The 23,896-nt window shown below is 41.9% G+C and overlaps 1 protein-coding gene across 2 annotated transcripts in view; it reads right to left on the reverse strand.

The window, feature by feature from the left end:
* pitpnm3 (PITPNM family member 3) overlaps window positions 1-23,896 on the reverse strand; it is a 179,013-nt gene that overhangs the window by 44,503 nt on the left and 110,614 nt on the right. For both annotated transcript variants that reach the window (XM_061719609.1, XM_061719607.1), the window contains exons 6-7: window positions 2,920-3,109; window positions 889-1,011 (exon numbers count right to left, since the gene is read on the reverse strand). In XM_061719609.1, the coding sequence (XP_061575593.1) occupies window positions 889-1,011; window positions 2,920-3,109 (313 nt within the window). The remainder of the gene's footprint in view (window positions 1-888; window positions 1,012-2,919; window positions 3,110-23,896) is intronic.

The raw sequence follows: 23,896 nt of genomic DNA on the forward strand, positions 1-23,896 counted from the left end.
CAAAACCTCCACTCACGACTCTGGCTGCATCAGGAAATCACATAATACGATGGGAGTTGATTATGTGTTTTCCCAGGTTGACCGTTGAGTGTGGGAGGAAGAAAATGTGTCAGTGCAACAGTGAATCTATTAGTTGTGAGTGGATCTGAGTAGCAAAGGGGAGGAGGAGAAAGTGAAGATAATGGAACACTTAATAGAGGGGAAAAGGACATTAAAAACACAATATAGTTTACAATCAGAGCTAATGGTTTGTTAAATGTGGAATAGTTACACCATAAGAACTTACTGAATTAGTGTTGAGGAAGAAACAGACAAGCAACCAAAACATTTAAAGAAAATAACTTGTAAGGCAAACCTTTAAAAAGAATATCTGCTGTGATTTCTGATTTAGACATTTAAGAAAAATACTTCAGCGACATACATTATAAATAGTACTGCCATCGAGCGATAGCAAGTTCATTCAAGGAGGTATGGGGATTTAATGTGTTGAAAACTAGACAAAGCACAGCTTATCTGATAAAGGGGAGTTTCTGTTTCTTCACCAGTGAACACAAGAGGTGTGTCAAGGACGTTACCACAAGTGTGCATGTTCTCTCTTGCAGCAATTAACTCCACTGATGAAAACAAGCCATAACACAGGCGTGTAATCTTGATTATTTCCAGCAGTCTCTCAATCATATAACCAGCATTTCCATCCATCCACCCAGTTCATCCTGTTCAGGTCCACATGGGGACTGACTCTGACCCTTAGTCCAACAAGGACAGGTGGCCAGTCCTAAATCATGTACCGGCAAACAATTTCTGCTTTTTTTTTTTTTTTAAACCACCAAACGCCCACACGACTCTGTGTACCATCATTGTGTTATCACTGTAACACTGAGTTCCTACCTTCAGGCTCTCAGTGCTGTTGTTCCTGCTGCTGTTGTTGGGGCTACCAGGCCTCGGGTGGTTGCTGAAGCACAAAGCATCAAAGCACAGCACGCCACCCACACAGTCGCCCATCAGGCATACCTGCTCAGAACACAAAAGAACACCCTCTTAACCCGCTTTCCGTTTGTCACAGCTTCAGTAGAGGACAGTCAGAGACAGGAATAAGAACACGTTTTTGTGGTGCGGGAAGACCTGAAGCTCCCTGTGTCCTAATTCCATAAAGAGCCAGGATATTTTAGAAAAAACAAAAAGGACAAAAGTACCCCATTTTAAAAAATTTTCTTGCTAACACAATCAGATCATAAAGCAACACAACAACAACAACTCAAAATGCAGAAGCGGAACATGAAAAGCGAACTGCACAATCTTAATTAAAACTTGAGAAACCACTCATAGCGGCAATAATGTGAGGTAATCGTACCCTCTCTGGTGTTACAAAGTTCTCACACTGTTGTTGAGGAATTTTTGGCCTAGTTTTCATTACAAAGTAAATGTGGTTCATTGCCAGGTACTTGTTAAGGCACAGTTCTCTTTAAGTCCAACCTCAGCATTTTTCTCTAATTCATTGGCATATTTTGAATCAGTGTCCTGTTGCATGGTGTGATTTCAATTAACGTGTAGCTCGGCCACATAGTTATGCTTTCACATACACATTTCGAATACAGAGGAAATAACAACTGACTCCATGACTGAGAGATTCATTACAGCCTCATATCTCCACTTCGGTCTTGTCTGGCCAAAGAACATTGCTCCAGAAATCTTGTGGTCTAGTTGGATGTAACTTTCCAAACTTAACCAGTGCCACCTGAGTCTGAAGATGTAGCTCTGGATTTTTGTGTGTTTTGTAAATTTCTGGGCATTACATGGGCAGATGTAATGATGAATTTGCTGGGATGTGAAAACCAGGGAAGAAAGTTAACAGTGTTGAACGTTTCACACTTGACAATAATAATCTCTCTCACTGTAGAACAATGGTCTCCAAAGTTTTTGGAAATGGCCTTGTGACCCTTTATGGATTTACAAGCAGAAACAAATGGTATTCTTTGATCATTGTTGATGTCTTTCCTTGTATGCATTATGTTGAACATATGCCTGGAAAACTGGAAATTTACATAGCTGAAACTAATGTTCATGGACCACCAGTTCTCCTGAGCTCTGCGCTCCAAGGCCCGCCCAGTTTTCATCTCGACTACGAATCGGGATAGAGGGGCGTTTGCCGTAAAGCAGTCAAAGCCGTAAAAATGTGTAGTTTTTTAGTGTGGAAGGGTTCCTACTATGCACCTCAAAGTTACATAGTGCCAGTGAAGGTGATACAGACCCCTCAGACCATGACAGAGGTGTCATTAAACCTGTTGTAAGTTGATGTACCATCACAATGACTCTGGAAATATTATATTAAGGTGGAAAAGTTACATAGTGCTGCTTTAAATGAATGGTAACAATAACATTTCCATGAATCAAAAATAGCATCCATATTTACATGCTACGTTATTTGATTTATTATGACATTGAACATGCTGCTGCCAATCTTGTTCAAGGCCTGCAAAATGCATCATTTCAAGAGCACTACAGCTACTTTTTACAACTAATCACACAAATACACACACTAAGGAAAAACGTGCTGACGAGTGCTCTTGCAATTGTTGCCTTAAGATTTACAATAGTTTGTGATTTATACGAAGCAAAGAGGAGTTTCATTCTAGGGCCTTGACCACATGCCTGAAATCATTTCCATTGTTAAACAGGATCCTTACAGTTCATTGGCTCACTGAATAAAATAGTTTATAAATGTTTGCCTTGTAGCAATTATGTACTGTACAAAAGACAGGAATGTGGTGATGAGCGCTGACCTCCCACAGTTACAAAGCCCACTCATGAGCAATCTTTACTTGCCCCAAGCCCATGATACGCTAACACGAGAGTAGTACAATGCACTGGTGAATGCACTTCTCTCCTCTCCTTTCTAAACACAAAGAAAGCACAACAGACCTGCCCTGTGAAACTCTGGCCATCTTCCGACTGCAGGAAGCTGCGATAGACCTGGTTGGCCCGGTCGATGACAGTTGCCACCGCATCCTGGTAGCGTGGAGACGCGATGGCCAGGAGAGGGAGGGCAGCCAGAGGCAGGTGGTCCACGCTGCTGGAAACACAGCTCTCATCATAGCTGTACGGGTTCAGACTGGAGGGGAGACAACGGAATCAGAATCACGTTTATTTGGCCAGATCAGGTTAGACAAGATGACAGCTCTTATTAACATATATACAATTTTTAAAAAGTGAAAGGTTTGGCAGAATGAGGTAGATATGATTATTGGAAGGTGCATTGTCACAGCATATGATTGTGTTATTATAATTAGGGCCCGAGCACTGACAGTGCGAAGGCCCTATTGTATCTGTAGGAATTTTCCTTTTCCTTATTTTTTTCTTCTTCCGACGAAATGAGGGCCTTTTTGCCCCCCTAGACGTGCCCAAAAAGTCACCAAATTTTGCACGCAAGCCAAGCCTGGCAAAAAATTTGATATTTAATGGTTTGCATTAATGGGCGTGGCAAAATGGCTCAACAGCGCCCCCTAGAAAATTTTTTGCCTCAAGCTCCACAATAGGGTTTCACGTACATGCACGAAAATCGGTACACACCTGTATCATGTCGCAACTTAAAGAAAAGTCTATTGGCGCCATGGCCAAAACCGAACAGGAAGTCGGCCATTTTGAATTAATCGTGTCATTTTGGCGCAATTTATGCCATTCCTTCGGCAGTTAAAGCAGCACTATGTAACTTTTCCACCATAATATCATATTTCTAGAGTCATTGTGATGGTACATCAACTTACAACAGGTTTAATGACACCTCTGTCATGGTCTGAGGGGTCTGTATCGCCTTCACTGGCACTATGTAATTTCGAGGTGCATGGTAGGAACCCTTCCACACTAAAAAACTACAAATTTTTACGGCTTTGACTGCTTTACGGCATACGTCACTTCCCCCTCCTTCCCGATCGGTAGTCGAGACGAAAGCTGGGCGGGGCGTGGAGCGCAGAGCTCAGCAGAAGCTGGTATCATGGCCGAAGCAGCGAAAAAAACGAAGAAAATAAAAGTTTTATCGGAGGAGGGGTCTGCAGAGATGTTACCTGCCAGTTTCCTGGTCCTGGACAGGTACAGGTCCTGGATAGATGGGAGGTTAGTCCCAATTATCCTCTCCACAGACCTAATTGACCGTTGCAGTCTGTGCCTGTCTAGTTTGGTGGCCGATCCGAACCAGACAGTGATGGAAGTGCAGAGAACAGACTGAATGATGCCAGAGTAGAAGGTGGTCAGCAGCTGCTGTGGCAGGTTAAACTTCCTGAGCTGACGCAGGAAGTACAACCTCTGCTGAGCCTTCTTCCTGATAGAGTTAATGTGGGTGGTCCAATTCAGGTCCCGAGAGATTCTGGATCCCAGGAACCTGAAGGAGTCTGTGTTCGAGACAGTGATGTTGACTGCGTTATCCACCGACCTGTTTGTCCGGTAGGCAAACTGCAGGGGGTAAACAGGTCGGTGGATGACGCAGTCCAAGTGCATGGAAGTGCATTAAAGGGAATGATGGATGGATGAAAGGAGCTTTGAAGAAGCAGCACCTCAGATTTCTTCATGTCCGAAAGCAAACTTTTGTTTGGAGTTCCTGCCAACTTTTTATTGTTTGTGTAGTTTTTGATAAAGTCAAAACAAAGAGTGATTAGATAACCTTTGTGATGGCTAATACCAGCATCATCAGGACATGTGTGTTACCCCTTTTGTTATGCTTATCCTTAATTTTCCTACATGTACTAATGTTGCTTTATGATGCATGGTTGAATTTAAGGCCAGGCTTTCCTACAAAGGTAAACTGTGTGCTTAAGTGTATCAGTGAGTTTGAGTGTGTGTGGTTGTGATACACCTGCAAGGAGATTAGTGATGTTATCTCGAGGTACTAAAACACATGAATAGCAGCAGCGTCTGTCTTTACTGATCTTCGAACATGAATGGATGCGCGTAAGTGTTGCAATCAACCAGAACCCGTCATGTTACAACGTGAGGTGACAATAAAAGATGCCAATGCCTGCCACTGCCTCCCTGGGCAGTCAGCCACCTTGTCACCATCCATCAAATGATCCAATCCAGAGAGCCGCAGCGATCTAACAACATGACTAAAATATGTCAGCAAGCAATCGACATATATACGACAAGAACACAAAGGAATAAAAGCTGACAATTAATTCCATTACATCTGTTGGGCGTCGCCCATATGCTCATGTGAACTCTGAACTTATAAATGTATGAACATTTTGTGAATGTGTATATTCAACTTTGAAACTGCTCAGCTGGAAATCGGCTGTAATGTGCCTCCAAAAATGGCCGCCTTGCCATGAACTACAACCCCCAGGGTTGCCTACAAGCGGCGCGCATCCAATCGCAACGAGGCACCGATGACGTCACCGCAGCGCGCGTAGGATCAAAACGCAGCGCTGCTCCTCCATCTTTCTCTTTTTCCTCTCATCAACCGGTGGGTCGGCACGTCCTTTTGGCTCCGGGCCGAAAGGGACCACGACCTTCCCCCCCCCAAAGGGGGGGGGTAAGAAGAGAGATCTGCAGCGTGGTCCGGCCGGAGGATCAGCGAGGATCCACGGCGCAGACCGCGCGCTGCGTCCCTCTCTCCCCTTTTTCCTCTCTTCTCCACTTCATCTCATCCGAGCTGGATCGTTTGGCTCCGGGCCAAGATCCCATCTCCTTTTCTCCCCCCGGCTGGGGGGAGGTGTAAGGCCCGCATCGGATCGGGCCGCTCCGTTGGACTTGCGGTCTCCGGGAGGCTCCGACCTCTCACTAAACTCTGTCCTCTAAGTTTTACAGATCCGAGCTCCCGACGCCCACGCGCTCCCGGCAATCAGATCGGGACACAGCTGCGACTGAACGCTCCGACTGAAGCCCCCTTCCCCGCTCCGAGCCCCTGTCTGCTAACCGCGCAGGGATCGGGACGGACGGCCGGCGTCTCGCCCGGTTGTGAGCTTTCCCGGGGCCTGGACGGCCGCGTGTCGGCGACCGGCGAGCAGGGAAGCACGGCAGGAGAGACCGGCCCCCCCGCCGCGCCTAGGAATGCGTGTGAGCCTCCGTTGGTCCGGAACCACGGCCCGGCACGAGGCGGCCCCGCCGCTGTCTAATCCGTTTCAGGGGAAGGGATGGCCCCAGTCGACAAAACCCGCAGGCACCCGATCCGGATCCCAGAGGAGACGTGAGCCCGTGAGCAGTGATCAGTAGGACTAAGAGCGGTTCAGAACTGTGTGAAGTCGTGATCCCTGGTTATCAGTAACTTAAGAGCGTTTTCAGAGCTAAATCTGTGTTCCGAACTGAGATTACTGCATACATCATCATCATTGTTATCAATATCGTGTTTGATTATTTGGTAGTTGTTGTTTTCTGCCGTAGTCACGTTTAAAACACCGGGAGTAACATCCGGTCTAGATTTGCACGTGGCTTAAAGAGGGTTCCGCCATCTTTGAATACCGCAGCCATCTTTCACCCACGTTCGCCGTACATGTTCGTTGATACCATGTTTATTATTACATTTGATTCTCTTTTTTTCATTCCATGCATTTAACTTTCATTTAATTTTTATTGATTGTTGTTTTTCTAGTTAATTAATGGTTTTATAATACGTAGTGTGCCATCGGGATTTATTGGGTATTTATTTACATATTTTTGATACCCGTATGTAAATAAATTCTGATTGATTTTTAATGAGTGGTTGTTGTTATTTCATACAAGATTTGGTCACAAACTGATTATTTGAGTAGAGCCAGAGTTCGGATCTCACTCCTTCAATTGTTATTCTGTAAGTGATAGTAAGATTTACTGTTCTGCAGGATAATCCTAATCATATGAGACTGATTTTCTGCTGTTTAGTTATCATGGTGCCCCTACGAGAATTATTATCATTTTGATAATTCAATTTGACAAATAGTCGACTTTATTAATTATTAATAATTCTTTAATAGAATTATCATTAGCCTTCGATAACTGGACAGCCAAGCTACCTGAGTTGCACAACACATCAAAAGACTACATCTAGCAAAAACAGACAGAGACGTTAAAGAATCATAGGAAATATATACAGAATTGACCATGTGACAGGATCAACAATACTTTTGAATCCATTCAGTACAGAATATCTGCTTTATTTACTAAACAAAACCCCATTTGGGTTGGAGACTCTCTCTCTTCAGACTCTCTTCAAAGAGCAATTTGTAAAGCATGGCAAAGGTCTTTTTGGAGCTCTTTTTGAATTCCTGGTGGAATAATTAAGACATAAAACCAGCAATAGAAACCATAAGCTCATTAAAAATATTTACTTTCAGAGGAAAAATGTGATAACGCTCCCATAGACGTCTATATACAAGTATCAGGACATAAGAACAGAATCAGTGTTTAAGGCAATCCTGCATAATCTTTCCGGGAGGCGAAGTCCACTTAGTTGCTCTGTTTGAAATTCAACTCAACAAATATATCAAACTTGATTTAATTTCCATCATCTTGCCATGCCCTTCATTTGTGTCTTCTGGTATTTACAATCCAACTAAATATATTTATATATACTGAAATATTTAATATCTTTTTTACACTTTTTAATTACATGCAAGTTTATGCATATTTGCTTCCACAGTCAACACAACATCTGCATCATACCTGCAGAGATAAAAAAAAACTTTGATATTACTGTAAGTGGATTTATAATAAATAAGACCCTGTCATGTAAATATAACTTCATGACTGCATTCATTCACCATCATATTTTAGGTAAGCACTAACATATATATATACACATATATATATATATATATATATATATATATATATATATATATATATATATATATATATATATATATATATATATATATATATATATATATATATATATATATATATACACACATACATATGACTGAAGCACCATTGTTGTGCTTCCAGTGACACACAATTCAGCAGCTAGTCTCTCACATCTAAAGAAGATAAAGCCACCTCCACAATCCCCACTGCCACATCACAGTAACAGATCTCTGTTGGGGGGCACTTATTTCCATCAGGCACTTTTGCAGATGCAGTGAAAACTCATTCTCCTTGAGGAAATATATGAAAATCTAATGGTGAACTTAACAAACATCCATCTTTTATAAGCACATTTCTCTTCATGTTTGTCTTTAAAAGAAACAAATGTGGCAAGAGGAGAAGAAATGCTGATTCTGGAGTGGCAAAAACAAACATGTAAAATCACATTAGCACAAGATGGTTTGAAAGATTAATAGAAAAATAACAATCTTAAGAAAGCATAAATGATATCCCCTACATATCTGAAAGGATAGAGAATCCTGAGCTTTAATTTACTAAACTGTAGCATGTTCAGCACCACTGATTCATATTAGAGGGAGCTTTTAGTCATACAGATTAAATCTACTGAAACCTACTTGTTAACTCCGAGAAGAAATGAATAAAATAGCATGAGTCAAAAAATATAAATGCTGCACGAGAATGTTTTTTTCATGAAAATTAAATCATGATATTTTTTTAAATTTCTTTTATGCTGTCTGTGACGCTCTTGGAGTTGAAAAATCTGTCAGAACATTGAAAACACTACAGAATCTTCAATAAAAGCATTATTTTCTTGTAATGTAAGAAAAATTTAAAAATATTAGGTGAGAATATTAGCAATCACGAATGTTCCATAAAAATTTTGAACGTTTGGTTAGAACATTGACATCATTGCACAATCTTCAACTGGAACTATAAAAGCCTAGACTAGACTCCTAGGATGTCAGCAACATTTTTTTCAGCAAGCTTTGCAAAGAATGTGAAAAAATATTCTGGAATATATAATCCCAAACATTGACAGTAACATTATAGACACATTTCTTAGGACATTCTATAACTTTCAGTGAGAATTCCAACAACAAAAAAGCTATAATGTTTGGTTGGAGCATTGAAAACATTCCACAATCTTCCACTTCATTAATCAATGCATTCCACAACCCTTTCCTAGGATGTCGACAGTCGTAGGGTGCCGGATGTTTACAAGGTCTCGGCGAGACGCCTTGAAAATAAAAGCGCTAAATATCGGTCTCCTTAATATATAACAAATAAAATAAAAGCCTGGCTTTAAATAACGTTAATGAGACATAAAAACATTAAAACACATTTATAGAAATACTGATATTAAAAGTTAATTTACAATTTCCATTATTTTATTTTATTTTTTCGAAAATTATGTTAGTATTATTATTATTATTATTACTATAAGAAAGACACATCTCAGACTGTGATTGGATCTCGAGATTTGGGTCGATTGCTGCTCATGTTTTGGTCGGCTCCGTGCCGGTTTCGTGTTTCGTTTGTGGTTTTTGTTGCAGATTTCCAGTGCTCGACGTGTGCCTCCATGTGTTCTTGCTTCCTGGTTTAGCAGCTGATGTCATGTGTATATGTGTATGCGTATATTTATGTATATATATTAAAATATAGTAACAATGCACATATATATGCCTTAGGTTTTTACCAGCATGGTATTAACCATTGATATGTGTGCAGAGAAGGTAAAAAAAAAACAACAAAAAAACAGTAAAAACATTCTAGAGTCCTCTCTTAAGATTTTCGCAAGATGTAGAATTTTCAACGAGAATTGTCCACACTGTCCACGTGAAAGGTGAGCAACGTCAATATGGATGTTTAACAAAGGCTTTATGTTTGTCTTGGGCTTTTCGCAGAGTCATAGTGAGCTGGAACCAAATGTATACTTGGAAGGAAACAAAAAAAAGCTCATGCAATCCAGAAAATAAAAGGAAAAGTTTGAAAGACTCCAATGAAAAACAATATTGCAGAACAATTTCCAGCATATCCCCTGTGTGTCCCTGTGCGTCCGGATGTGTGTGCTTGATTGCAGGAGCAGAGCTACACTGGAGTCCCACCAGGTGCAACCAGCTCCATAATGAAGAGCTCTACAAGTACTCAGCCCTGCCATTTCCACTCTCCACTCCACCAGATCTCATTTTGAGAGTCGAGTGGGAACACTAAAAAAAATAAAATACACCCTGTTTCAAGCTTAAAAATGAGAGAATTTGAGTGTTTTCCCCTTTGGTAACAATTTAGGGATTTAAAGTTTTAGATGGATGAGGTTAGATGTTTTACAGTGTTACTGAACTCCAGGTCCTTTTAGGAGAGTAAAAACCCCTGTTACGCAGTCTTTATTTCAGAAACTCACAACAGAGTGGTTTTTGAAAGCACACAGCAGATTAGCCAGAGCCACAAGGGACACATTTAGCTGCCACAAAACATTATTAAATAGGCAAAGACTCATTGGTTATGTGGCAACAAACCTACCAATCAAAGTGACATCACCAGTGGAGCTACACAGCTACTGATGCAAGCCTTGTTACCACAGCAACCATTGCAGGTGCACTGATGTCTGGAGGAATATGTCCCACCTGAATACATGTAGATAATTGTACCGTGTCAGTCCAAAAGTTGGGATTTGATCTATCTACAACTAAAAATATGTAAAGACTAAAGCATCAAATGTAATTAAAAGGGGACCTATTATGAAAAACAAGTTTTTTCTTGTTAACATATATAAAGTGGTCTCCCCTCAGCCTGCCAACTCAGAGAAGGAGGAAAGCAACCAAATTCTGCAGTGTCTGTACAGCCGCCCGGATGAGCCGTCCAGTGTCATGTGACTTTTACGAGCCGTTCAGATTCTGCTTCTGTCTTGACGTCACGACAGGAGCAGAGGTTGGCCTCCGATGCGTGAAACCACGCCCACAACTATAAAACCGTGTAACTGCATGCGAGCGTCCGACTATCGCGTCGCACTGCGTGACATCGGACGCTCTCTGTCCATCTCCCTCCAGCAGCTGCCACTTTATTGAGGTTTTTGTAGTGAAATGAGGAGGAATCATAGAGATAACTTCTCATTTCAACTAACTGGATCAGCCGTTCCTCATCCATGACCGTTTCCTACAGCGCTTTCAACCGGCTTTCAACGCGAGCGACAGGAAGAAAATAGAAGCAGGGCGTCCGACAAATGTTCAGCTCAAAACGGCACGTCGTGCTGCGTCGCTGCAAACAGTTAGGACAGTCCAATAGAAAATAAAGCAATGGAATTGATTTTGTCGCTGACACTCTCTCGCATCGCATGCATGACACGGTGTAAAGGCTGATTTATGGTTCCGCGTTACACCAACGCAGGCTACGCTGTACCCTACGGCATAGGGTCTGCGTCAATTTAACACAGAACCATAATTCAGGCTTAACTCCGGAGCTTTCGCCATTTTTTCATAGCAGTGTATCGCGTCATTCAGGCAGCCAATCAGCACAGTGCCTCATTATCATAGCCCACTCAGAATCCCTCATAGAGAATGAGGTTAGAAACGGTAAAGATAAAGACATGGCCCAGAGGCTGAATTTCTAATTTATATAGAAAAAACAATCAAAAGCTTGTTTTTAAGACATTCAAGGCCTGTTTAAAATAGACATTAAATGCCATAATAGGTCCCCTTTAAAAAAAAATCTTATTCTCACAAACAAAACGGCAACAATCCCAAAGAAGCATTGTTGCTGCACTCACTCTGCTCCAGCTCAATTAGCTTTTTCATTATAGCCTTGGAGGGAGATGAGCGTTTTCTTATCACTAAAACATTAAGATTAATGGTAGCATCTATCAGCTGTTATACAATCTCTATAAATCACGTTCTCTGCCCTGGGTAGTGCCTTGTGTAAATTCCTTCCTGGCTGTCTTCAACTGTACTCATTCCCCTTAATGAGCAAATGCAAGATCTCTCCCCATGATGCTCTGAGAAAAAAAGAAAGCACCTTTTTGAGAGGTTGTCTGCTCCCACAAAGTGCCTCCTCTGCAGTACATGAGCTCTACTTTCACCAGGAGCTTTTTCACTCAGATTCTACTTTTGAAGCAGTTCCCATGAAAAATGGGAAACCTTTTACTCCTTCCACTGCTGTGTGAAATATTCACGTTGGGGACGTCAAGATTAGATATGCTGGGGCTCAAGTACGATGAAAAAATAAAAGGAGGGAATAAAAAAAAAACACATCGGGTCAACTCATTATCTAGCACTCACGACCTTGTTCAATGAGCTTTAGACCTGATAACCAAGAAATTCCCGCTTCATAGCCAAGTGCCACTGCAGGTTTGATCCAAGCTTTGTAGTCATGGGGGTTGATCCTATTAGTCTTGTTCACAGCTGCTGCTCTCATAAACTCCCTAAAGCATACACCTGCTAAACAAGACCTCCAAAGAGAGAAAACAAAAACCCAGACGTGTGATTAATACTCAAAACACGATCCCTCATCTGAACGAGGCTCAGATGTCTCTGGACAGCGGTAGATGTGGAACATCTGCCACTCTGCTCGACAAATGCCAGGTGAGACCCTTACTGTTTGCACTGCATAATTGATCGATTATGCAAGTACTCGTTTGTTTCATCACCACAGAGCAGCCACTTTTTCATACTTAAAAGAGAGTACTAAGATTTTGTGTGCGTGTTTTACATTGTTGTGCATGAGCACAAGTGAAGTCGGGTTTATTTGTTAATTCAGCGTGGAAGTAAAATGCCTTCGAGGGTGTTGTGCTGCCTCAATGAGCATTTTTAATTTGGTGCAATTATCATTTCACAAACATGTTCTTTCAACAAGCTGTTGCAAACCATGTCAATCCCATCTAATTTAGGGACCATGATTGATAATCAATCTTAAAATCATAACTATAATTTCCTCTGCTGTTGGTGATCAAAGAGGTAGTGAGTGTGACATCTGGCTAAACCAGCTTGACAGGGTAAAACTGGTCCAGATGGATCTTTATGACCTCGATTTAACGGTGAAGTATGCCTACAGTTCAAGAATTTTTAATTAATAACGTCTGTCTGAAATGTAATCCAAATAGGAATGCCAAACCTGACTTAAATCAAAGAGCGAGGAGATTGAAGACAAATGAAAAAGAACCGCTGGGGAGGATCTTTCCACCCTGGAGGAATCAGTAAATCCCTTAGTTGTGGCAGAGAGTGTACGACATTGCAAGGATGAAGACTCTACCTTCATTATCTTAAGGAATTCATTTTTTCTTCACCAGGCTGGGAATATAGAGGCACCATGACAAAGAAAAAGCTTAATTTCCAGCTTCATGAGAATAAGTTGGCCTCAGATCAACCGTAAGATTATATCTTTCAGTTCTTCTTACCTGTTATCATCCTGTTCATTTTTTTCCCAAGAGACCTGCAGAATCACTCAATATGACCTTAAAGCAGAAAAATTATGATACCATTTCTACACAGAGAGATGTTCTGAGGTCTCCCACTAAGTTTTATGGTAATGTGGTGATGAAGAGATCCATTAACAACAACGTTGACAAGATAAAGCCAAGTGAGCCGATTAAACCTTGAATCAGTCTCATCTCACGCTGTATAACCCTGGAATTTAATCTATTGTGCTGCCCTGCCAGCCTCTTACTTTATAACGGCAAACTGAAACTCTGAAGACTGTCAGATTCTTACTTAATTGCCACCCCTGCTTCATAATGGCTGGCTTAGCGCCACACAACGTAGTGCAATTAACATGAACAGCAACGGCCCTCCGCTGAGTCTCCTTAATGTAGGAGACAGCCTAGAATAAGTAGTGGCATGTCCCCAACCATCTCTGTCCAGAATAATGAGCCCCTGTCTCCCTGAGCAGAGATGAGTTGCTGTGGATACGCACAAGTGGACTTTCTGGATGGAAACTTGATATCGTAAAATGACACTGAATCTACTGAAATTGAAATCCATTATACTTTCTCTCCTGCTGCTCAGACGAAGCTCTTGCTATCTGGAATATTTCTCTTCAAACTGTAACAGTGGTGGTGAGTTGGCTGCGGAACAAATCGATTTGGACCCTTTCTCTGTTGCTGTTAATTGGACATGCTATGGTGCAATAATTTACGCTTGGCGCTCTTCGTGTTTCTTCGTGGGATATACAGGACTGTCTCAGAAAATTACAATATTGTGATAAAGTCCTTTATTTTCTGTAATGCAAAAATGTCATACATTCTGGATTCATTACAGATCAACTGAAATATTGCAAGCCTTTTATTATTTTAATATTGCTGATCATGGCTTACAGCTTAAGAAAACTCAAATATCCTATCTCAAAAAATTAGAATATTCTGGGAATCTTAATCTTAAACTATAAACCATAATCAGCAATATTAAAATAATAAAAGGCTTGCAATATTTCAGTTGATTTGTAATGAATCCAGAATGTATGACATTTTTGTTTTTTTAATTGCATTACAGAAAATAAAGAACTTTATCACAATATTCTAATTTTCTGAGACAGTCCTGTATTTGTGCAAGTCTGATCTGAACTTCCACCGAGTCCGTAGCCCACAGTGCACACGACAGTCATCACAAGCGAGGGGATTGTTATAATGAGACCACACAGGCTCTTAGGACACAGCAGGACAACACAAGGAGTCAAAGGATACAACTGTAAACCAAATAGGTCTGAGCATAGACGGATTACCGCATGGGCAAAGTGGGCATGTGCCCAGGGCCCTGGAGCCAATGGGGGCCCTCGGCTTTCAAACATTTTTTTTATTTTTTTATGTGTAAATTAAAATAAATTTACAAGCTCATAGGGCCCCGTTTTGTGTGATACGTTCATATATAATCGTAAATTGTAGGCTATAATTACGATAAAATGTGCATTGTGCGGTCAGTGTAGACTAATTCTTACTTTACAACTGTCCTGAACGCATCAGGGCTGTGAGCCGTTAAATCGACGCAGAGCCTCCGCCGTAGGGTACGGCGAAGCCTACGGCGATGGGGTACGCGGCGACGCGCACCGTACGTGCGCATCGCCGCGTATCCTACGCCGTAGGCGCGACGTTGGTGAAACGCGGAACCATAAATCAGCCTTAAACAGTTAGCCGACTCGGCAAATTTGCGGCCATTTAGGAGATGAGCGCTAAACTTTAAAAGAGGACTAAGCATGTACAAAGTTTTATGGAAGAGTCAACTACCATTGGTGAGTCAGTGGAACCTTCATAAATAATTTATTTACCAGAATGTTGTGGTAGCTTTGACCACCTGCCTATTTGAATGAGCTTGTGTTGTTGTCAACTAGACCGCCGAGTCTATTCTCTGTTCTAGAGCTCAGAAATGATGTTATAGACCGCTGTGTCTATATTTATCTAAATAGATTGTGTCATTTTAGACCGGTTATGTTTTTTTTTGTATTTAAACTGTATCAAAGATGGAACTGAGTCAGTATCAGAGTTTTCAGCGCCATGTGATTGACAGCTGTCAGGCCTGTGTGTGTGTGTGTGTGTGTGTGTGTGTGTGTGTGTGTGTGTGTGTGTGTGTGTGTGTGTGTGTGTGTGTGTGTGTGTGTGTGTGTGTGTGTGCGTGCGTGCGTGTGTGTGTGTGTGTGTTCTTCTGAACAAGTTTGTGACTTTACTCTGCTTTCTGCAGCATAGGCCTATAGGCTTGCTTGGCTCAATAAAAGTGAGAATAAATGTTGTTTGATGGGTAGGATGAGGTGTTGTTGAACGTTAAAATGACTATCATAAGGGTGGAGAATGCTCCGCCCCCTCTGTACTGAGACCCACGCTCCGCCACTCCGCCATCCAGAATCACACGGTGTGATTGTAGATTCTCTGCGCTATGTGTGACCAAACTGAGTGATTGGGGAGGGCATGCACCGTGCACGTAGGATATTATTGTAGGTAGGGGCCCATAGCAAGTTTGTGTCCAGGGCCCGTGGTCATGATAATCCGTCCTTGGGTCTGAGGTGGCCAGTGTTCTTTGCCAGTGTGAAACAGATTTTTCCACCTCAAAGAGACTCTTTTTCTTTTTTTTTTTTTTGAGAAAAAATCATCCGCACAACCGTATTTCCTCTCCTCGTGGCTGTCTATTCCTGGAAGTCTGATTTACCGTTCCAATGAATCAGTCTCTGCACACTCACAAATCCAACACTGTCATTACAGCGCACACTGTTAAGAGAATTAGTGCTTTGCATTGCCTTTGCAAGTGTCTGTGGTCATTCATGAGTGCCAAATAACGACACATACTGTGATTTCTTTGCATAACTGCAAAAAAATGATACCTACTTGAAAATAAATATATGTCTGCATCTACGGGGTGCATTTAACACATGAGATTACAGCAGAAGTGTTTAAAATAAGTATAGATATTACTAGGCGCGATTCATATAATGACAACCAATAAAATGCTAGTAATTCATTCTTTGACATCTCACCGTTCAGTGTGTCAGACTGATCTTCCTATTGTGTGACAGTGCTTTTAGAAGGTTGGTTTAGTGCTTTTTGAAGTTGTTCTCATGCTTTTGTTACATAGAACAGGGGTACAGTCTCCTCCAAGGACCGCTGCTGCTGGAATTTGGTGTCAATTCTTTGTTCATTCAAGGAGCAGTGATTTCAGACATGAATTTAACAATGTGTGATGACTATTGCTACTCAAAAAGTCCCTCAGGGATTGCTTTACTGGGACATAAAAGTTTGGACGCTGGAACTAATTACACATTAATTCTGTCACATTTTAACAGTGTTTATTCCAGTATAAAATCCAAAGAACGTGTGGATGGCTACACGGTCTCAATCACCTGCAATCAATCTCACCTACATCCGTGAGCCCACCTAAATTACCTCCTGCACCCATACACCACCTAGCGTTCAACAAACCAAAACAACAAATAAATAACAAACAATCAATAATCAATAATGGCTGCAACACAATGGTAAATGTGTTCTGGTTAGTAATCCCACTCTTCTCCCCTGATGTAACCAGTTCTAGCATCTAGCCCAGCAAAGTTTTAGTTAGGGATGTCAAATTAGCACGTTAATTGCGATTAATTAATCACAGGCATATTTAGTGCGTTATGTTTTTTAATCGCTTAATCTATTTTTTAATCTCTAACTTTACTTTTTCTATCTGCGAGTTGCCTTTATTTTGAAATCTGTGTTTGTGCAGTGGGCTTCTTGAAGTGGACATTGATTGGCTGTCCCTGTGTTTGGCCGTGTTTAGCTACACTGGTAGACTCCAGACAGGTAGGGGAGGAACGGTGAGTAGTGGAGGAGAGAAGTGAAAATAGAGGAGCATGTGAAAGTTGTTGGTCCAGTGAATGGGGAATTTACATTTCTAAAACACCCTGACAGCACCATTGATAAAAGGTAGATACGTGTTCTCTGGACTTTGGATGGTGGTAAGCAAAGGAGAGAAGCAGCTCAAGTTTAGCCACATAAACGCAAAGCACCAAGTCGCAAGCGCAGCCACAGCTAACGTTAGCAGCAAAAATGTTGCCATAGCAACGCTCTTCCCCAAACTAAACTGGAAGAGAGCAGCCCGCCCGACCGAGAGGCAGCGAATGTTCTTGCCAGGTGGATGTAAATCGCCTGGACTGCATCTGTTTAAGTCTGTTAAAAAAAGTACTTTATAAAGCCACTTTTTTGTTATTTATATCAATGTTTTGATCTGCCACAATAATGTAATGAATTTAAAGGGAAACACCTAAGGTTGAGGGCTTTTCTCAGCAATTTTTAGGTGAAATTAAAAAGGAGATTAATTAGATTAATTAATTACAGATCTTAATTAATTAATATCTAAATTATTTATTTATTTATAAATTTATATTTATTTAATCGCTTGACAGCATTAATTTCCGGGCCTCCCCTGGCCAGGGGGTGTGCGGGCGGTCGCAGCGGCAGTCATTCCCAGGTGTCTATGTCTTATGTCGTCAGAATGAATGGAGGGATGTTGGGCCATTTCCCCCTCCGCCTGGTGGCTACGGCGGTGCCAGGGGGCCACTCCTGGGGATGCGGTCGGGCCCTGGCCCGGCGGGCCGGCCCCCGTCGTCCACGTGGGCGCCTACCGGGGCCAGTACCACTGGCCCTGCCTCCTGGCTTCGGCCACCGCTCCTCCTCCTGCCCCTCTACATGACTCAGGCACCCTGACCTCCCCCTCCCTGTTTTTATTGCACTAGCCACATCCACTCAACACCAGGGGCAGGAGCGGAGCTTGCTCCACCCGCCGTCCCTCGTCGGCCTGGGGCGGGGTGGTCCTGGTGGCCGGGTCCTGGAGTGGGCTTGTCGTGCTGCCCGGGAGCCTACCTGGCCGTGCTGGAGCCCCCCGGGGAGTGGGAAGTGGTGAGTGAATGAGTGTCATGACCATGAATGAATGCCAATGACCAGGACATTGCGACTCTTAAGTCTGCTGGTACCGGTCTCAGACTGGAGAACTTGGCGGTGGAAGTCGGAGGTCCAGCCCTTCTCTGCGACATCTCCACTGGTCGGCCTCGTCCGGTGGTCCCAGTTTGTTGGCGCCGGCGGGTTTTCGAGTTCAGTACACTCCCTCTCACACCCTAGCGTCCGGTCGTCGGTGAAACTGGTTGAGGCTAAGTTCGTCTGGCCCGGCCTCCGCAGGGAGGTTAAAGAGTGGGCAGCCGCATGTGTAGCATGCCAGCAGGCTAAAGTTCACCAGCACACAAAGGCGCCCTTGGAACCCTTCCCGATTCCAGCCAGGAGGTACCATGTCCACATCGACCTTGTGGGCTCTCTTCCCCCATTGCAGTGTTATACACACCTCCTCACCATGGTGGACCGTACCACTAGGTGGCCCGCCCCGAGGCAGTTCCCCTGCCTTCAACAGGATCAAAAGATGTGGCGCGTGTTCTCCTGGGCGTCTGGGTCTCACGGTTCAGTGTCCCGTCTGACATCACGTCTTTTTGCTAGACCTAGGTGGCCGCAAAGAGCACGTTGCACTAGATAGGCTGAAACCCGCACACACGGTAGCGGATGAAGTTGTGGTCCCGGCCCAGGTCCCCCGTCGTGGACACCCTCCTCTGAGACCTCTTGTCATTGTTTCAAAGGATGGACTTTCTAATTCACCACTTAACACTGTTGTTTTCTCCCCTCAGTGTCCTGCTCACAGTGATGCTCCTGTTGTGTTACAGGAAGGACTGCGCAGCCGTTATGGTCGGCTGATTAAGCCACCAGTGAGGGATTGATGGGCCCTTTCAGGACAACCTTCAATTATGGACCTCGCACCCATTAGGATTGTAGGCAAGGGGGCGTGGTCACGGGGAGATTTATGGTTGCTTAGTTACGTGTCTTCTCTGTCAGTTGTCAGCTGTCAGTTGCCAGTTGTTATTCCGTTGTCTGGAATAAAGGCTTGTTGACCAACCTCTGGAGTCGTGCTTCATCCTGCCACAGTATGTATGTATGTATGTATAGTTATATATATATTAAAAAAATAAAAATATGTGATATATTTAAAAATATATCATATATATTTTATATCAAAAATGCATATATATATATATATATATATATATATATATATATATATATATATATATATATATATATGCTTTAGGTTTTTACCAACTGGGTATTAACCATTAATATATATGCAGACAAAAAAAACAAAAAAAAACAAGCCTCTTCTAAGGAAAATGCCATCGCTCAATTTAAGTCGTGTGCGTGTATGTCAGCACACATATGGAAGAACATAAAATTGAGATGCTTGGCAGCAACTCAGTCCAACAGGAGCTTGTTGTTTTGCATATTTAATCTCTGGATGTTGCTCAAAGCCAAGCAGATGTCAAGCAGCTGAGCAGCCACACCAATCAAATGTTCTTATGCTCCTCTGGCTTCCAGTCACTCCCTCACTTCTGCAAACATCAATCACACACCAGACAGAAGCCTCGACTTGAACATATTCTGCTGGCCACCTTGATCACTGAAATTTCAGACAAAAACAACCTTATTATATAATTGGGGGCCAGTGGAAACTAATTGGTCCTGTCAGAGATGAAACTGCTGTGGGACACTGAATGTGAAATGACATAATTTGTTATGTATAACCGGCTCTCTGAGACAGCAGCAGTCAAAACTAAAAAAAGAAAATAATGAAACCGGACATGTTTTAATGCCAACCCGCTAAGCGTATCAATTCTTTACAAAAAAAAAAGAGAAAAATCGAGTTTCAATGGTTTTAAAATCATCAGTCGAGCATTCATCAGTGGGCCACTACTGTACCTCTACATATAAATACCTAATACCTAATTATATTACATTTGAATACACAGAGACAGCAGGTAATAACAGATCACTGCACACCTTACAAATGCCTCGGGATGAGTTGAAACTGTATCATGTAATGTAATAATTTACTTTTACCCCAAGGAGCAGTGATTTTGCAATTAAAATGGACAACATTTCAAGAAATGTGGAATTTTTAATATTGTACATGCTTCTGAGTTAAAAGACATCATTTCAGTGTTCATATTAATATTTCACTCTCTTTTTGGACCCTTTGGTCAATCTGTTTTCTTAGTTAAACTTAGTCAACCTTCTCACAGGATTTCGCTCTCAAACAATAACGAGAACAGAGATTAAACATTTAATATTCATTGAGGCTGTCTATCAAAATAGACTTCAGCCAAAATAATGGAAACAAGAAAATGACCTTCGACTCATATCATTTTGTGCATTTTTGTTGGACTTATTCAAAGAAGTCAAGTGGAAAAGACAGATTACAACCTCCTTCTCACAATTCCTAATTTTCATACTACACAGCCCATGACTCTGCAGACAGACTCAAATCATTGTCATGCAGAAACATACCCATTATAACCTGATTCCACTAACTTACAGCACCTCCTTGTGTAATCAGCCTTTCTTATTGCAGCCTTAGCCCAGATTGGTGTGTCTGTCAAAAGGGATTAGGTCCAATCACCGAGTGCTGAGTGCCTTCATAGAGCAGAACCTCTCTAACAAACTTAACTGAAACCCCATTTCCTACATATGACCATTTCAATGGCTGATAAGTCAGACTATAATAAGGTGAAAAACATGCTCTCGAGTTTGTAGAATCGTTGCTCCCATGGGCATTTAAATATTAAGTGACAATGAGTTTACTTGCTTACATTCATCACATAATATGTCATGAATGTCACATGAATGTTTTTCTCCATTCTTCAGTTCTCCAAAGTACTCTTTCCATCTTGCCCTCACACTCTCCTCAATCTCCCCAACCTGCTGCACATCCTTCCAATCTCAATCTCTCTGTCTCAGCAATCAGCACAAATCCTTCTCTCCTTCCTCAGTTTCCAGCCTCCCTTACAATTCGTCATAAGCCTCCTATTTGGCCCTGCTGTGACTAGTTCTTGCATCTACAGTAGCCCAGCAAGGTTTTGCTGCCAACATCCACATCCCACTTCTTCTTTGCTATCTTCCTACTTCATATTCTGTTCTGAACATCCCCACTCCACCAGTGGGTCCCCTTATTTTTCTTTCTGAGATGACATGCCAAGCACCTCCCTACCATACCTGTCAAGTTTTGGATTTAAAAATACGGTAAGGGAAATTTTCCGCCACCCACTGTCCCACAAGGTCCAATATCCCTTACATTTTAAGACAGCTTTACAAGAAATATAAAATAACTACCTGTCAATCACTTACAAACTACAATTATGTGCTCAGAATCTGATAGTTCTACCTTTGTTGACACTGAAATGTTATGTACTTCCTATATATATAATTCCTATAATAGAGCCTAAATGAAAACACAACGGGGAATTAAAGCACATTTATTTTTTTAATATATTTTCAGTTTATATACACATTGATTGCCTTCAAGTGAAACATTTACTTTTAATTAGTCATTTTCACTCATGTGGCTCTCTAGCCTTCACTGACTGATGACGCAGCGCTTGTGCGTTCCTTCCCCCACAAGAGACACTAACATCGCAGTTACTCATCTTTCAGAATGCGTAACTGAGCCCCATCCAGCTCCTCTTTAGGAAAGAAAATTCGGTAACCCATTTTTAGAGATATTTACACGAGGTCTTTGCTTTTTTGGCAGAAATATCTTCACTCTTGTTACATCCATCCATCTCGGATTTGTTGTTCAGAGTTTGTCCCATTGTCCCGAGTTTGAGTTCCCGTTGTCGCCACTAACCTCGCGAGAACTGCCACCCAGGCTACAGCAAGGGGCAGTTCTCGCGAGGCTAGTAAGAATTAGGGGTGTAACAATATATCGTGCCACGAAATTTCGTGATACAAAAACGCCACGAAACTTGTTGTGGAGGTGACAAAGTGTATCGCGATATTGGGTTATTAATATTAATTGTGTTGACTAGTAACGCGCAGCTGGCCGCACGTGGCGACCGCGCCTCGACCCGCGGACCAAAATCCTACTACGCTCAGAAGAAACTAGTACCTTTTTGCGGTCCCGATCACGGGACTCTTGGGGGTTTTGAGCTCTGAACTTTTAAGTCTGGTGTAGAGTTAAGCCTTACCTTATTAAATTAAACCTTTTTTGGGTCGTGAGATGGATAAACACGGGAAAATTTCTTCCGAGTTGGAGTGTACTTTAATGTCCGCTCAACAGTGTAGGATTTTAGAACATCAACACCGCACCTAGTGCCGTACGGTGGCGTATCACTCCGCCCAATCTAAAACATACTAAACGCTACAGATTAACTGACTAGTGTAATTATAGTCCCTGATTTACATCAGAATATAAAGAATATATTTATAAAATAATGAACCCTGAATTACCAAAATAACCTTCTTAACAAAAATAAATCTCCTCTTACACTTATAAGATGAGCATGAATCAATCTTTTTTATGATTTAAAAATGTATGTAATTATTTACTTTTATTTATTTATTTAATTTTAGTTGTTACATTTCTGGAAAAGAAAAAAGTCAAATCATACATGACAGAAACTATTCAGTTTGTGGCAAAATATTTTTATTGTAGGAAACTGAAGATGCATAATGCAAACCTGACATTTACTTTTAGTTCAGTTTGTGGAAAATGGTTGGCCTGGCTTTCTCTTTAAAACTTAAACAGTTATAAAGCATTACAAACTGTAACAATAGGGCAAATTCCCTATTGTTACTATTTTGTGTCTTTCAAATAAAATACAATTTTTCCAGTCATATGTTCCTCATTCAAGGTTGTTAAAAAAATACTGCTATAATATCGTATCGTATTGTTATCGTGACCTCAATATCGTGTATCGTACCGTATTGTGAGATTAGTGTATCGTTACACCCCTAGTAAGAACTCAGTTTGGAAGGGCACAGGAATGCTTTTGAAAAATGATTATATTATAAAACGGGAAATTTACAGGTAAATACTAATAGGGGAGGACGGTGGGAAAAAGGGGTAAAATACGGCAGTTTCCCGGCCAAAACGGGAGACTTGACAGGTATGCTTCCTACCTTCCCTTTTAACATTTGTTGCTTTTGCCCCAGTCACCTCACAGTTCATCACTACCACAGTCCTGCATGTTTTAGATGTTTCCCTGCTTCAACATTACCTGATGCAAATAGCTATGTTACCAGCAGAGTTGTGTAGACCTTGATGACGTTGGTGATGACCACTAATCAGAATCAGGTGTGTTGAAGCAGGGGAACATCTAAAACGTGCAGGACAGTGGCTAGGAAATGACCAGGAACAAAGACCACTGAGAGAGAGCATGTCTCAACATGGCAGCCCTTCTGCAATCTGATCCTCTGCCCTTCTCTGACTTTTTTTCCTGTTTTGTAACCCCAGATTGATTCTGCATACTACCCTTCTCTACTGTCCGGCTACGTTCTCACCTGTCACTACTTCTCCTATCTTCACTTGCAGTCTTCAATCTCTTCCAGACTGAATGTTCTGCCGAGGATATAATCCACCTGTGTGCTTCTATTGCCACTCTTACAGTACATATCACCCTGGGCTTCTCTCTCTTCTTGAAATACATATTCACCACAACCATCCTATAACCTTTTTGTCCGCCACGGTCAGTCTTCCCATGTTCCTATACTTAACACCGTAGTTTCTCATCGCCTCCTCATCTCCTCTGTTCTGTCACCGACCTAACCATTAAAGTATCCTCTAACCAACACTCT

This window comes from Cololabis saira, chromosome 4, assembly GCF_033807715.1.
Source record: "Cololabis saira isolate AMF1-May2022 chromosome 4, fColSai1.1, whole genome shotgun sequence".
NCBI lineage: Eukaryota > Metazoa > Chordata > Actinopteri > Beloniformes > Belonidae > Cololabis > Cololabis saira.